At 43.5% G+C, this 16,176-nt stretch overlaps 1 protein-coding gene across 1 annotated transcript; it reads right to left on the reverse strand.

The window, feature by feature from the left end:
* Nucleotides 1-7,670: 7,670 nt before the first annotated feature.
* LOC146643033 (uncharacterized) lies at nucleotides 7,671-9,697 on the reverse strand. Its single transcript, XM_085396396.1, has 2 exons — nucleotides 9,643-9,697; nucleotides 7,671-8,047 (listed from the first exon to the last, which is right to left on the reverse strand). Exons 1-2 carry the CDS (start codon nucleotides 9,695-9,697, stop codon nucleotides 7,686-7,688), a joined length of 417 nt encoding a protein of 138 aa, XP_085252522.1. The 3' UTR covers nucleotides 7,671-7,685.
* Nucleotides 9,698-16,176: the final 6,479 nt, after the last annotated feature.

Consider the following 16,176-nt stretch of genomic DNA (forward strand, 5'->3'; position numbering starts at 1 on the left):
GGGGGCGACTCCTGTGAAGCGTATGGGGACCCCAGTAAACGCTCTACACATAACTTTAGTGTTTCTATGAATAACTTTTAATCCAATTCAGTTTATATGGAACCAATTCAGAACAACTGCTTCAGCAGGCTTCGTAAAAGAAAGACGCAGAGAAAACTTCAAGCATCAGATTCAAGTCTGTTTCATTTGTGATGAAGCAGCTACGCTCCATCTTAGGACTGACAAGCATTTAGTCAACGTGACTGCAGCGCAGCTTGATTGCACCTATCACAGTAGAAGCAGCCATGTCCATCATTCATATACAGTCTATGTGACTCTGGACACAAGCTAGAGGAAACGGTAAATGCACCAGAGTACACACACACACACACACACACACACACACACACACACACACACACACACACACACACACACACACACACACACACAGCAGGAACATTAATATGCACGAATGTTTGCTTCCACTTCCTGCTGACGATGGACCTGATAACTATTCTTTCTTCAACATGAGCAGCAGCTCATCAGAAACTTTGTCTCTAGACTCCACAGTCCTGACGTCCTGCTTCTTTAATGTTTGAACGCGATATGACTTTGCGTTTATAGCGCCTCCATTTCCTCCCGTGTCCCACCGTACTTCCTGTTTTATTTTGTTAGTTTCCTGCAGTGCATTCTCATCTTCATGCTGCTTTGTCAGATGCATGTCACAATTATGCTAATTGTTTGGTGCTCGTGGATCAGCAGCCGCTGTGAGATAACTGCTTCAGTTTATAGACACACTGTGTAAAGCCTGGCACGCATGCCTGTGCACGCCCACAGTGGGTAGCTGTGGGTGAGCCGTAGGGCCGTGTGTGAGCAAACCCCCGAACGCGCCCTCACAGGGTCGACAGCAAGTACCCTAGCTTTTGCAAGCTCCACATTAGTTTTACTCTGCAGGACCCCGTCATCGTCTCTGGCTCACCCACAGTGGGTTTGCTGAGAGGAAACACATATAACACAAAGGGTTTTTGTAGAAGAGTACATGTTTGACTCCCCTGGTTTGAGTGTGCAAGGAAACAGAAGTCCCTTTCTGCTAATATCAAGAAGCACAATTGGTGTAAAAATCTGCCAAATCGACTGTGTGGTGACGCCCTTATGTGGGAGTGGCTAAAAGTAAAAAAACAAACAAAAACAGGCCCACAGTGGGCAAGATTCAAGATTCTTAATTTGCCACATGCATAAGTACAACATGCAGTGAAATGTCTCCTGACACGCTCCTTGACTGTGCAAAAGAGGAGGGAAGGGTCTGGCGTTATTTTCGTGCCACTATTCTGAGCGCACGTAAAAAAAGTTTGCAGGTGCAAGTGTTGCATTTTGAGGAGAAATTTATTTTGAGCAGAGAAAAGCTGAATCTGAGTGAACAAAATTCATTGCTGCGTGCACCTGTTCGGTTTCCCAGTGTGTGAGGTGGCTCTTACGAACTGGGAAAACACCTGTTGTGTGACAGGAAGTTGTGGCAGGACTTTTATTTTGAAAATCGACGTGAGTTTACGGTGAACTGCTTCTGGGATGCTTCTGGCCAGCAGTGCTCTGAGTTGGTGTGATCGGCCCTTGCTTCTTTCTGATTGGCTGGCCCACCTCATTGTTCCCGTTCAGCCTGCTGTGTGTTTGCGTTCCCGTCTCTTCCCGAATGCTCTGTGCAACATCATGACTCAGTCTATGTTTGTGTGAAGGCAGTGACTGGTTTACCTGCTAACTGTTAACAAATTCACATTTTTAAACCACAGTCTTGTACTTTATTTCGTTGTACATGTGCAATGACAATAAAGGCCTCTTCTATTCTGTTCTATTCAGAGGAAGTTGCAGAAAAACACATATGTGTGGATTCTGTTCATAGACTATAGCTCCGCCTTCAACACCATCATACCATCCAGACTTGTCATGAAACTCTGTGACCTGAACATCGGCTCCTCCCTGTGCAGCTGGATCCTGGACTTCCTGACAGCCAGACCTCGGGTGGTTCGCATCGGCAGCATCACCTCATCCACACTCAGCACAGGTGCCCCCCATGGATGTGTGCTCAGCCCCCTGCTGTACACCCTGTTCACCCACGACTGTACAGCAACACACAGCTCCAACACCATCATCCAATTTGCAGATGACACCACCATCATCAGCTGCATTTCTGATGGAGATGAGACAGCATACAGGGCAGAGGTGAGAGCCCCGACATCACGGCGCCGCGACAACAACCTGCTGCTCAACGTCAGCAAAACCAGGAGCTCATCGTGGATTACAGCAGACTGCAGAGAGGAGGCCACACCCCCATCCACATCGAAGGAGCAGAGGTGGAGAGAGTCAGCTGCTTCAGAGGCATCAACATCAGCGAGGATCTGAGCTGGTCACAACATGTTGGTGTGATCACAAGAGCAGCAAGACAGCGGCTCTTCTTCCTGCGGCGCCTGAGAAGATTCAGCATGAACCCCAGAATTATTATTTTTTAAAATATAATAAAAACTTCTGTCGATGCACCATTGATGCAGCTGTAATACTCTGGACTGCAAAGCTCTGCAGAGGGTGGTGAGGTCAGCACAGCATCACCAGGACTGAACGTGCAGCCATGCAGCATCTCTGCAGACAGCGCTGCATGAGGACGACGCAGGCGGCTCAGGAGCATCCAGACCCGCACTACCACACACAGGGACAGTTTTTACCCACAAGCCATCAGGCTTTTGAACTGCTGACATTCGATACACACCATTACAAACTACTGGACTCTACACACTGTCATTTTAAACAATGCCACTTTAAATCCTCACTGCACAGTTTTTGCACAAACTGTAAATATTAAACTATTAATATTTTAATACTTTCAGGATTTTTTATTTTAATATTATTATTTTCTTTAATACACCTGTATACTTCCTATATGTCCGTGTAAAGTTGGGGAACACAAGTGTAAGAATTTCATTGCGGGCAGTGTTTGTCACAGCTGGCGCAGCAGTGGTCTGGTGTGTGGGAAAAAGGACTCGCATGCAGTTACAGAGATGCGATGGAGATTTATTATAAATGACAGAACACAAAGTGGCAAAAACAGAACTTAATAATAATCCAAACTGGGAGAAACTAAACTATAGAACAGCAAACCTGAACACGAAGGGAGGACAGCAGGGAGAGCACACAGTGGATTCACAGACAGTAACGAGCACACCCATACACACAGAGGGACACTGGGAAATCACACACAGGTGGGAGACACAGCTGGACCTGATTAACCTGACGAGACAGACGAACACTAACACCAGGGACCACCAGAGGGAGCACCAGCCCAGAATCCCAGAACGGTGGAAACCCAAAGAAAACACACAATAAGAGGCTGTAATGTTTGTGTCTCACTCTCGCCGCCCATGTCACCTGTACTTGTGCCTGCATAATGACGTGAAGAAATATTTATAAGAATTATTGTTCAAAAAATATATTTAATATGAAGGCAACAGGAAGTGTTACAGGTATCGCCCTAAAGCCTGATGGGCAGTGTAGTCCAAGCTGCAGGGAGGATGGACCCGTGATGTGTCTGTGAGTGAGGGAGAAAAAGGAAAAGTAGGAGCTGTCACTGAGCAGAAACGGGAGCTGGAAGCATGTAAATATAATAACAACCACAGCAGCCTGACGAGCCCAGCTGTGAGTAAGCTGTTAAGACTCGACTGTACACCGTGTTCCTGTTTCCTCTGAAACAATAAGTCCCGTTGCAGCAGCCTTTCAACGCCTCTCTCTGTCTCTGCTAGCAAAGTGACCCAGACAACAAAGTAAAGCTAGTTTTCAGCTACGAGCCGACACGAACCCGACGTATCAGCCAGAGGTCCTTTTACTACGCTTCGGAGCCGCGGACCTGTTTTATATACGCGAGGAATAGTTTTCTACACGAGATCGCTGCAAAAAGTGCAGCCTTACCTAATGTCCACCTACTGTTACTCATTTATATTAAGATTTGAATCTAGCTGGTGTTGGTGTGGAGAGTAGCCTTCAGTAATAGTAATAAATCACATTCATGTAGCTGTAAAAAGCATGATCATATATTAAGTAATCCAAAGTATTCAGAATGTAATCTGTAATCTGTAATCTGTAGTGGGATACATTTTAACAGTAACCTTCCCATCACTGATTACAGGTACGTGTTGCTACACCGTTTTCTGTCATTGACAATGAAACTTGAAACAGTTTGCTGACGTCCGTGTGCACGATGGTGTTTCACACCTACACTTCAAACTTCTTTCTCTCTGATGTGTGAACTATAAATAGAACGAGCTGGTTTGTGCTCTTTGCTGTGTGTTTTTGTGTTATTCCCTCTGACACTGATACTTGTTTGCACTGGTTAAAGGTCAGTGTGTATTAGCGTGAAACACAAACACGTTGCCACCAGAAGCACAGAAAGCATGAATTCCTGCTCTTATAGCTCCACTTAAACACTGCCATTCTGCTGCAGCAGCATCATTTGCATATGGCAGAAAGGCCTATGATGCTTTCAGTTGTTCTTTAGATGCAAAGAAAAACAGAAAGTTGTATCTGCCAGCAGCCTGAGCCGACAGCAACATGGCTAAATGATGTTCAGGGTCACATGATCACAGCCTCAACTACAAGCTCTACCAAAAAGGAACGTTTGACACGATCTTAGAAGAAGAGAGCGGATTAGTGTTTCACGTGTAGAAGAATTTCTTCTATTTCTGTATTATTCACATTATCTTATTGTATGATGCTTTGGTGCCACAAGGTTTTAGCCTCAGTCTCACACATTCCTGCTGTTAACAGACGGCATCTCAGGAAGTTGGAGGGAAGCATTCACACAAAGACTCAGAGTGGGGGAAGAGTCTTTTGTCTCTCCAGCGACTGTGAGAGTTAGCAAGCGAGAGAAGAACTGAAGCTGTGACAACAGCTGTGCAGCCTTTTGTCCCTGTCGGGAGAAAACGTCTACAGTTTATTATTAGGTCTCTCTTGGAAATGAGATTTTTAATCTCAATGAGATTTTTTACCTGGATAAATAAAGGATTAATAAAAAAAAAATTATCTTTGGCTTATTTTCTGTGAGGGACATAAATCCACAAACATTTTCAATGACCTCATACTGTACCTCCCCCCACGCATTTACATTACATACAAGGTGTTCGGGTCCACTGGACCCAGGTCTAGTAAAAGTGTTGAGAGTGCAGGTCCTGTGTTCCCACACTCTGTCTTCCTCCTTTCTGGTGCTGCTGATAGTGTTTTCTTCCCCTCCCGCACAAAGTTGCAACATTATTGAAAATTCAGCTATCAACACGTCTGCTCTGACATTCCTGCACATTTATACTCTCTCTTGAGGGATCCAAATCTTATTTTCTCATACCCTGTCCCTCCTGCAAATTAGGGGCATAATACTATAAATAAGACTTTGCCAGTGTGGTTCTTTATCACAACTGATCAAGATGGCCAAAGATTATCTTCTGCGAGGGCCATCCAATTGATTTTCGAAGAGAGAGGAGCTTCTGATGAAGTTGTAGAAGAAGAGGTTTCAGAATATGAGGATCACATTTCTGAATTTTCAGTCTGACAGTGACTTTGAAGAAGAGGATGAGGCTGAGCGCCATTTAGTAACAAAACAAAGACGAGTACCCCATCTGCAGCCAGCTCCAGGACCAGAACAAGCCCACCAGACAGCAAGTGAAGAAATATGGATGTCAATAACTGGTGAAATTGAATGGTCTTCTTGCCCAAGAAATGAGCCACCCTGCAGAGCTGCAAACGTGATAAGGGTGCAACCAGGGCCAACACGGTCATGTGCAGGACATCAAGTTTTCATTTGAGCTTTTCATCCCAGATTCCATCCAGAAAATTATTCTGGATTTCAGTAATTTAGAAGGAAGGTGTGTTTTTGGAGAGTAGTGGAAGCAGATGGACCAAATTCATCTACAGGCCTACTTTGGGGTTCTTATCCTCGCAGGAGTTTTCAGGTCCAAAGGGGAATCCACAGAATCCCCGTGGGATGCAGAACTTTTCCGTGCATCAGTGTCTCTGGAAAACTTCCACAAAATTTCCAGGATTATCTGTTTTTAACCGAGACGACAGACCAGCTCGACAGCAGAGAGACAAGCTGGCTGCCATCAGGACAGTGTGGGATAGTCGGTGCACCACCTCCCCCTGTTTCACAACCCTGGGCCTAATGTCACCATTGATGAGCAGCTGATCCCATCTAGTTGTGAAACACGTTGCTTCATGTGTAAATGTGTTGTCTTTCCACTCACTCCACTTGATTATAACTGATTTTATTTTTTTATAACATTTTATATATAAAAAAAAAAGAAACGAGAAGCACATTAATTCATAAATGCGATCTAACAAAGGCAAAGGGAAGAAATAACCGTGTTTGCTGTTCATATGTCTTGTTATTGGGATGAAGTAAACATCTGTTGAGTAATTTAACACAAAATTGTTTGATAGTGTTAGTTTGGAAAGCCAAACCTCTGGCGGGTCCACCAGACTCATGAACACTGGCTGAGTAACAAAAATACGAACACCACACAAGGGTTAAAATATAAAATTATTCAAACTGCATTTGTTGTTATTTTGAGGGAAATTACTGCTGAGTCACATGATGACACATTGTTGACACATTAACCACTCGACGGTTTTACTTTGGCGCCCTCCGGCGGTCATGTGGCATTAAAACCTTGTTGTGCAGCTGATACAGATGATTGGTTACTGCAGGATGGAACTATCCAATAGGGAGGCCTGTGTGATGTTCAAAGTATATCTATGGTGGTTTTCTACCTGCTGTGAGCTGTGAGCTGAAAACATTTATCATATTTATCTGAGCATCGGACTCTCAGGGTGGAGTGCTGATTTGGGGATGCAGTGTGTGAGTGAGAGCTACACAGCGCTGTATGAAACATTAATCACAGACTGACATTATTGTTTAATAAAAGGATTTATCTGATCCTCAAAATCTGTAAAACACAAATGTTTTGTTCAGTTTTAAACTCCAAAAATCCAACAAAAGTGAAGTGACGTTCCCATCAGAGCGTTCTTAATGCTTACAGTTCAATTCAATCTTTATTGGCAGACTACATGTCCATAAAAACAAGACAAGAAACACACACACACAACTCCCCCCCCCCCCCCCCCCCCACACACACACACAACACAAGGTATACCATTAAATATATATATGTATATAAATAAGTATATAAAGCATTTGTAAAAATATAAAACCATAATATACATAAAACACAATTACTTAAAATAAATCAATAAATACACAAACACTTTAACCAGTGCTTTCTGAGACTGGATGAGTAACGGGAACCACTCACTGTCGGATCTGTAAGTGCTAAAATTATACTGTTACTCGAACCATCCAGTCGTTCTCTAAAACTGAACATTAACTTTCTTAAAAGTGCTTTAAAAGTCCAGACACCCACAGCTACAAACATCTGACTGGCACTACCACTTCTAGGTATCCTGCAAAGGATTCTCATCGCATCATTATATGCAACATGCAGCTTCTGCATGCTACATTGTTTGTAGGATGACCACAAGGGGGCAATATTTAACATTCTCAGAGGGAATGTTAAATATTGTTTTTGCTGCAGCAACACATATAATATTAACAGAAACACAGGATACTTTCAAATATACATTCATAAAAGTCTTAAATATATGGATGTGAGGCTGTAAAGTTATATTTGACTGAACGTCTGACCGATGGAGACAGTTTCCTTCACTTCTGTCGAGTTGTTGCTCACTCCTCTCTCTTTGCCACCTGATGGTGTCACCGTCAGCTCTGCAGCCAGCTCATTGTTACAGAAGTACTTTCCAGTCTCTGAGCGAGTGGCCTTGAAAACGTAGAGCGATTTATCTGCCAATGAGCTGAAGCGTTTGTGTGGGTCAGGAACGAGTCTGATGTCTCTGTCACCATCAACTACAAGCAGGTCAACCCTCCGTCCTTCGCTCTCTCTGCTCCACGTCACTTTACCCTCCACTGAGCCAGGACAGGGCAGAGTGATGGACTCCTTCTGTTGGATCACTCTCTGGATTATTCCTGTGAGACACAGCATGACATTAAATTATTACAGATGGAATTTGTAGTAATAATTCAATAGGAAAGTCCTGTTTACCTGGTGATGTTTAAGCAAGGACAACATTCATTTTGCTCTCAAAACTGAATTTTTTAAAATCTTAAATTATGAAGCAACCTGATTATGAATGGACTCAACGGTGATCCGTCCGTTTTTTCTGCTTAGGCCGGGTCGCGGGGGGCCAAGCAGAGAAGCCCAGGCCTCCCTCTCCTCAGCCACCTGCTTTCCCAGGAAAACACTAAGGCCAGCCGAGAGACATGATCTCTCCAGCGTATCCGGGTCTGCCCCAGGGCCTCCTCCCAGTTGGACAACACCTCACCCAGGAGGCGCCCACGAGGCATCCTTGTCAGATGCCCGAATGGGCTCCTTTTAATGTGGAGGAGCAGCAGCTCTACTCCTCACCCTATCTCTAAGGCAGAGGCCAGCCACACTCTGGAGGAAGCTCATTTCCGCTGCTCGTATCTGCGATCTTGTTCTTTTGGTCACTACCCCACAGCTCGTGACCATAAGTGAGAATAAGGATGTAGTACTTTCCTTTCTGGCACCTCAGCATAGACTTCCCCAGGAAAGCTGAGGAGTGTGATCTCCCTATAGTTGGAGCACACTTTCTTAAAGATGGGAACCATCACCCTGGTCTGCCAATCCAAAGGCACTGCCCCTGATCTCCACACATGCCAGCCAAGCGACCCCACCACATCCAGAGCCTTCAGGAATCAGGATGAATCTCATCCAGCCAGAGGCCCTGCCAGGAGCCGTCCTCGTCCCCAAACTCTGCTTCCTCTACAGAAGACGTGTCCGTGGGATTAAGGATTCCTTACACCACCTGACAATATCCCCAGTCGCAGTCAGCAGCACTCCCACCGCACTGTAAACAGTGCTGGTAGAGCACCGTCCCCCCCTCCCGGGTCGCCTGTCAGAATCTCTTGGAGGCAGTCTGAAAGCGTCTCCGAGCCTCTCTACTGGCCTCTCACCTTCACACTTTCTCAAATGATTTTCTTTTCTATTCTGACAGAAGTGCCCAAACATGCTGTGTCCATCAATCCTGAAAATTAAACAATATTTTCTTTAAAAATGCAGTCAACCCTGACCATTTCAGTTCTGCATGTGTGGTGTGAGGACTGAAACACAGCCCAGCTTAACAGGCAAAGTTGCAAACTGACATCCGTCTGAGGTGGGCTTTAGGTTTAGTTGTTGAATATCCTTCGTAGTACAGTCCACCCTGCAGCTGCACCAATCCAACATATCATTCAATATCTGCAACATGATGGACAATATGCAGAAACCACAGAATGACATTAAACACTAGTGCGCTGTCAGAAACCCTCGGTCTATATTCTGTGTTTTTCAATTCATAATCATCACAAAGGATAGATACGCTTTCAGGCTTCATCCATGGGAGGTTTGTGAAGCTCCAAGGGACCAAAATTCAAATATCTAATTATAATTTACACCATACAGGTGTCAAAGAAATGGTGAGCCTTTATGAATGAAGTTATGTGACAACTGCCAACGTTTACGTGTGTGTGTGTGGCTTGTAAAAGTATGAACAGCTCCTTACCTGCACTGCAGCCCAGAACGAAGACTAACAGGCAGCTGAAGACTTTCACCCTCATCCTGGCACAGAAGCACATGAAGCACCGAGACTAGAAATGACCGCTCGCTGCATCGCTCTGAGCTTTAAATACTCTGCTGTGTCCTCACACAAGAAGCCACAAAGTCTAAATGTCTTTTTATGGTCATAACAACTCATCTGCCTTCACGTCACTGTGTGAACACGTCACTGCCGGTAAACTCTGTAGGTTGGGCTGGAAGCTGGAAGGTGCTTTCCAACATTAGATCAGCTGTTAATAGTTTAGAGTCAGTGTGGTCAAACGTACAATATGACATTTCACAATGTGCTTATATTTTCCACTGTGCATTTATTCTGAGATCTTACTTCTCAGAATGTTTGTGGTTGAAATCTTCAGTCAGCTGTGACACAGATGATCTACGCTGAAAGGAAGAAAAGTGGGAAGGAAAAACTCCCATTGAACAGGAAGAAACCTCCATCAGAACCAAGCTCAGGGAGGGGCGGGGCCATCTGCTGAGACTGGTTCTGCTGAGACTGGTTGGGGTGAGGGGAGGAGCAAAGTAAAATAAGTAACATTTTATTATATACACCTTTCAAGATAAAATCACAAAGTGCTTCACAGAAGCTAGAACATAAAACAACATCAACCAAAGGCAAGTTTAAAAAGATGGGTTTTTAACAGTTTTTAACAGAACTGCCAGAGTCTACAGATCTCACATTCAGTGGAAGAGCTCCAGAGTCTGGGAGCCACAAAAACCAAATTCATGGGCTGCATCCTCCTGAGGCCGCATTTGTAGACCGATTACGTCACAGCGACGCGCCGAAGGCTGTCCAAATTCGTAGACTCCTCCGAATGCAGCCGACAAATGTGTCCTTCATTTCCCCGAATTTGAAGGATGGGTCGGATGGTTTAAAAGGACAAATACTTTCTAAAATAGAAAGACAATGATTATTTAAAAGATCTGTTAATAAATCAACCTCGTCACAGACAGGCAACACCAAATGTAAAACATCCGAAAATTTAGCAGCAGTAGAGGAATTTAAAATGCGAGAATTAAGTAGATGTCGAGCAGGAGACGGATGGAAGGACGGTTTAAAAATAACAGAATGATGGTCCGAGATAAAAATGTCCTCAGAACTAATGAAGTCAGTGGTTCAGCCTAAAGAAAAAACGAGGTCCAGTGTGTGTGCTTTGGTATGTGTGGGGCCAAACACATGCTGTGTAAAAAGAGTCCATGACGCTAAGAAAACCTCTGGCAAAGAGGCCGGAGTCATCATCAACGTGCAGGTTATAACCAGTCCGGACAGCTTCAGGGTGGAAACAAAAAGTCACTGAACTCCTTTAAGAACTGACCTTTTGGTTCATGTGGACGACACACTACAGTAACACAATTTTAACTGGCTGTAGTTCAAACGACGAACATTTTTTCACCATTAATGGGCAACAATGGATCCGACTTCGATCCACCACAGCGAGACCTCCTCCCCGACCGGACGTCCAAGGCTGGCTAGGAGTATCTGCCCGGGCAAAGTTCGACGAGGGATGAAAAGTCGCCATCGCGCTGCCAAGTTTCAGTTAAAAGTAAAAAATTTGGAAAGAATAAAATCGTTCAACAAGAACGTTTCATTGGTTGATGAGCGGGCACTGAGAAGCGCCATGCTCAGTGAGGTAGAAGTCATGTCACTTACAGAACTGACTGATTTAAGGGACGTAAAAACTACGGGTTCGATCCCCGACGAGTATAAATTCCACTCCACAGGGACAGAGGGCCAGCAACCGGAGAGTCTGCATAAACACTCCTAAGGAGGAGGGGCTAACAGGTGTATTTCCCACTTCAGAGCAGCCAGCCTAACAACTTAGAGCCACTAATACTCACCTGATCCTGATCCGGACTCACACCTGTGAACAGACAAACTGCAGCTGCTCACACATATGGGGCTGATCCTCCTCCACGCAGCGATCATCGAGATATATTTTCACACTTTGTGGTTAATGAAGGCCGATGGTTCCTGTTGTCTTCATCATTTATCATTTGGTGGCAAATAAAGGACTTATTGTCCAACATTACATGGTTGATGCAACACATGTTTCAGAAATACACACATGTGTGAAAGACAGCTGTCGTTATGAACACCGAGTCAGTATGACTCAGAAAGTTTAAAATAGTGAATTAGTGTCCAAAACAGGAAACGTGTAGAGCGCACTGATCTCAGGAGGAAGTGCAATCAGTAAAACAATGACTCGTCGCGATAAAAGAATTATACCAAAGATTTGTGAAATTAAGAGTATTAACCATTATTAAACAGCTGTGATCTGACATCTGGATTTATAAGTCGCTAATATTTTATCTTTTGCTGGAATTTGTGACTCGGTATAAAGTCTCATTGGGATCGACTCCCGACTACTTTGGGAAAGGACGGTCGTGCTGGCTTCATGTCACAACCACAGCAGAGGTATGGCAGAGAAAACTCAGTTATAACAGTGGTTTTGTAAACTTGTGCAGATCACCAAAATAACAGATTTGTGTGTGGGGTCAGAGTGTGGCCCCATAAAGACTTCCCTAAACCTGCTGGTCTGGAAGTCCAGCAGTTCATCTAAACAAAAGGCACTGAGACTAAAACTGATACAGATGTTTCTCCTACCATGAAGCAATAAGAGCAGGGACCACCTCTCCCAAGCTCCCAGGATGTGGGAGTGAATGCCAGAACACTCTGGAAGGCACACAGTCTTTGCAGACTCCTAAGGATCAAACTTCTACCATCATGACATTGATTATAAAACTCAAAGCATTTATGAGTAGATGTTTCTAAGCATAAATGACAATCAACAACCCTGTCTCAGAGTGACGCTGAAAAACTAGTTCATGCATTTATTACTTCCAGGCTGGACGACTGTAATTCATTATTATCAGGAAGTCCTAAAAACTCCCTGAAAAGCCTTCAGCTGATCCAAAATGCAATGCTGCAATATTTCTATGCTGCTGGGGGCTGTGTTTCTTCTTCTGTCACCCTTTTCACTCAGTATGTGTTGTGGTTTTCTCTGTATCGTTGTTGTTCTCTTACACTTTGAGGCAGCTGCTGGTGTGATTTGGCATTGTGTCAGTAAAACTGAACTGAAATGGAATTACAAGAATGAATTCAGTTCGGGTCCTGTGGCTCAGTCAGGTAAGGAGATCCCACAAAGTCAGCACTGTTCATCTGGATGTAACGTCTGCAGTGGGAGAAACGTTTCGTCATCATTTCTTGGAGTGGAACAACTTGACCGGCCTGCACAGAGTCCTGAACTCAACCCGACAGAACCTTTGGGATGAATTAGAGAGGAGCCTTCTCTTCTGACATCTGACCTCACAGATGCTTCTGGAAGAACGGTGAGAAATTCCCATAAACACTTGGAAATAAAATAGCTGCAAAGGGCCGACATCATACTCAACCCTGAGGATTTACTCAGGTTCGTATGCGTGTGAAGGCAGACGAGTGAAGACTTTCAGCAGCAGTGTATTCTGGGAGACAGTGAGATATGTGTGAAATACGTCGACAGTTTCAGTTTGGCTCATAGTTGCTTTCCTGTTATCTGATGTCTGACCTCAGTAACGGGAGGGGGGGGGGGGGGGGGGGGGGCAGTATGTAACCAAAGTTAAACTGACGCATTATAATAATAATAATAATAATAATACATTTTATTTAAATAGCGCCTTTCAAAGCACCCAAGGACACTGTACAACAGATAAAAACTGGAAATATACACAATGATAAAAATAGAAGATAAAAGTTAAAACATACAGAAATTTAAGAATAGGCAATTTTAAACAGATGAGTTTTGAGGGTGGACTTAAAAAGAGAGAATGAACTAATATTTCTGAGGTCCGGGGGTAGGGAATTCCAAAGTCGAGGGGCAGAGCAACTAAAGGCCCTCCCTCCCATTGTGATCAGACGAGCAGAGGGAACAGAGAGAGAAAGAGAAGATGAAGATCTGAGGCAGCGGGATGGGAGCTTCATCTGTAATAAGTCAGAGAGGTACGGTGGAGAGAGAGAGTGAATAGCCTTGAATGTATACAGAATTATTTTAAAATGGATGCGAAATTTGACCGGGAGCCAGTGAAGTTGCTTCAGGATTGGGGAGATGTGGTGGGTAGAAGAAGTCCTAGTAATAATACGGGCAGCAGAGTTCTGGACACGTTGGAGCTTGTTGATAGATTTTTGTGTGAGGCCAAATAATAATGAGTTGCAGTAGTCAATTCTAGAGATAACAAGATTATGGATGAGAATGGCAGTGGCGTGAGGTGTGAGGAAGGGGCGGAGGCGATTAATGTTACGGAGTTGGAAATATGCTGCACGTGTAATATTATTGATATGCGAGTTAAAGGATAATGTGCTATCGAGAATGACACCCAAGCTTTTCACAGAGGGAGAGATAGGGACCAGCGAGTTATTGATGGTGAGAGAGAAATTGTTAATTCTGGATAGCAGTCGTTTAGTGCCAACCAGAAGAAGTTCCGATTTATTGCTGTTGAGTTTAAGAAAGTTGGAAGAGAAACATGAATTAAGTTCAGCTAGACAGAGGATGAGGGAGGGTGGAGGAAGAGTAGAGTCAGGTTTGGTAGAGAGATAGAGCTGGGTGTCATCGGCGTAGCAGTGGAACTGAATATTATATTTACGAAAAATATGTCCGAGTGGAAGAAGGTAGATGATGAAAAGAAGGGGCCCGAGGACAGATCCCTGGGGCACCCCAGTGGATAAAGGAGAAAGCTGAGAAGTGAAGGATTTTAATTGAATGAACTGAGTGCGGTCAGATAGGTATGATTTAAACCAGGCTAGTGGAGTGTGAGAGAGACCAATAGAAGCTAATCTGCTAAGGAGAATGGGATGAGAGATGGTGTCAAAGGCTGCACTCAGATCAAGAAGGATAAGGATGGAGAGGAGACCAGAATCAGCTGCTATAAGAAGGTCGTTTGTTATTTTTATAAGAGCAGTTTCAGTGCTATGTATATGGATAAAAAGTTACATTATTTTCAAAAGATAAGATAAAAACATGATTATTGACTGAACTCAGTAAAAACTTTAGAAAGGAAAGATTTCAAACATCAAATGAGAAACAAAGAAAAACTGAAGAACTCTGATAAGGTTTGATGTCACCTGATAGGATCATTGTCACATCCACAGCATCTTCCCTTCTGATGAGCAGGTCTTATTCTCTAATGCACTGGATCGTTCGTCTTTATTGTGTCATGTTTCGGCCGTGTGCAGGAATTGGACCCAAACGCAAACTCACAGGGACAGAAGTTGAACTCAAAAGCACATTTCTGGAAACAGATCACTAACAACACAAAACTAAAGTGGGAAAATCTAATTATAATGTACTCCAGGAGCCACAGGGAGAATCACGACACTGTCACAGAGAAACACAGGGCTCAAATACACTGGGAAATAACGAGGGAATGAGACACAGACGGGAGAAACTGAACATAACGAGACCCAAAGGAAGCGAAACTCAGTACATTCACGTAGGACACAGACCTTCAAAGGAAAACAGGAAATGTAACAGACGCAGACTTGACTAGGACAGACAGAGCAACTAAGAAACACAGAGAACAACAACAGGGAGACACAGAGGGCGGCTACAAAATACTCAGAAAACTAAAGAGAATACAAGAAAGCCAAACTAAGACAGCAGACTAAAGAATAAACTGGTGAACAAAGAGAACTAAGATCATAATACAAAAACTCAGAGACACAAGAAACTCAAAACACCGACCCAGGACCGAGACATATTGTGTCTTATGTCCACGCTATCATCAGCTTTAAGTAGCTTACAAAGACACAGAAGTCTCCACACGAAGCTCATTACAAGAAATCAGAACTGAGGCAGCTGCTGAGGATCATTTTAACCCTTTAAGACCTACCATAGAACCAAGTCCACCAGAGCTTATATTATATTTTTACATGCTGTGGAGCCATTTTTGGGAGCATTTCAAGTTGCTATACATCAATACAACTGTTATAGCCCAAATTCTAATAATATGTCTGCATTAAGTGCATAGTAATTACATAAATTGCAAAAAAGTGCAATAAATTACAAAAAAATTTAAAATCGTTTTTGCTTTTTTAACATATATTTCTAGTTAGAGAAATTTAAGAGGCTTATCCCTCAAAACTGTGAATACAAAAAAGTTACACAAACTAGTTTCCCACCACAGGAAATTTATTTTAAGTGTCTTCATAGTTTTATTTTTGAGATACACCAATTTTCATATACTGCAGGAAAAACGAAAAAATATATTATAGTGCAAATTTGCAAAAAAGCAGCATCTGCATCAAAATTAACTATTTCCAGCAGTGCAATATGAGTCCTCAGCATCCCAGAAACCACACAGGAAGTCATAAAGTCAAACATAACTTTTAAAAACACAAGTATAGGCTCATGAGGCCCTGATAGTAAAAAACTACATTTCCGCAAAATGACATCACTTCCGGTTTCGGGCAGGTAATGGCGGACATAGGATAGTTCACGCTGATGGACGTAGG

Source organism: Rhamphochromis longiceps, linkage group LG22 (assembly GCF_057381845.1).
Source record: "Rhamphochromis longiceps isolate RC_006_pf linkage group LG22, R_longiceps_female_GT1.1, whole genome shotgun sequence".
NCBI lineage: Eukaryota > Metazoa > Chordata > Actinopteri > Cichliformes > Cichlidae > Rhamphochromis > Rhamphochromis longiceps.

Coding starts and splice junctions, on each gene's coding strand:
- LOC146643033 (XM_085396396.1), bottom strand. CDS start 9,697: ATGAGGGTGAAAGTCTTCAGCTGCCTGTTAGTCTTCGTTCTGGGCTGC. Junction 8,048..9,642: donor CGTTCTGGGCTGCAGTGCAG/GTAAGGAGCTGT, acceptor TGTGTCTCACAG/GAATAATCCAGAGAGTGATC.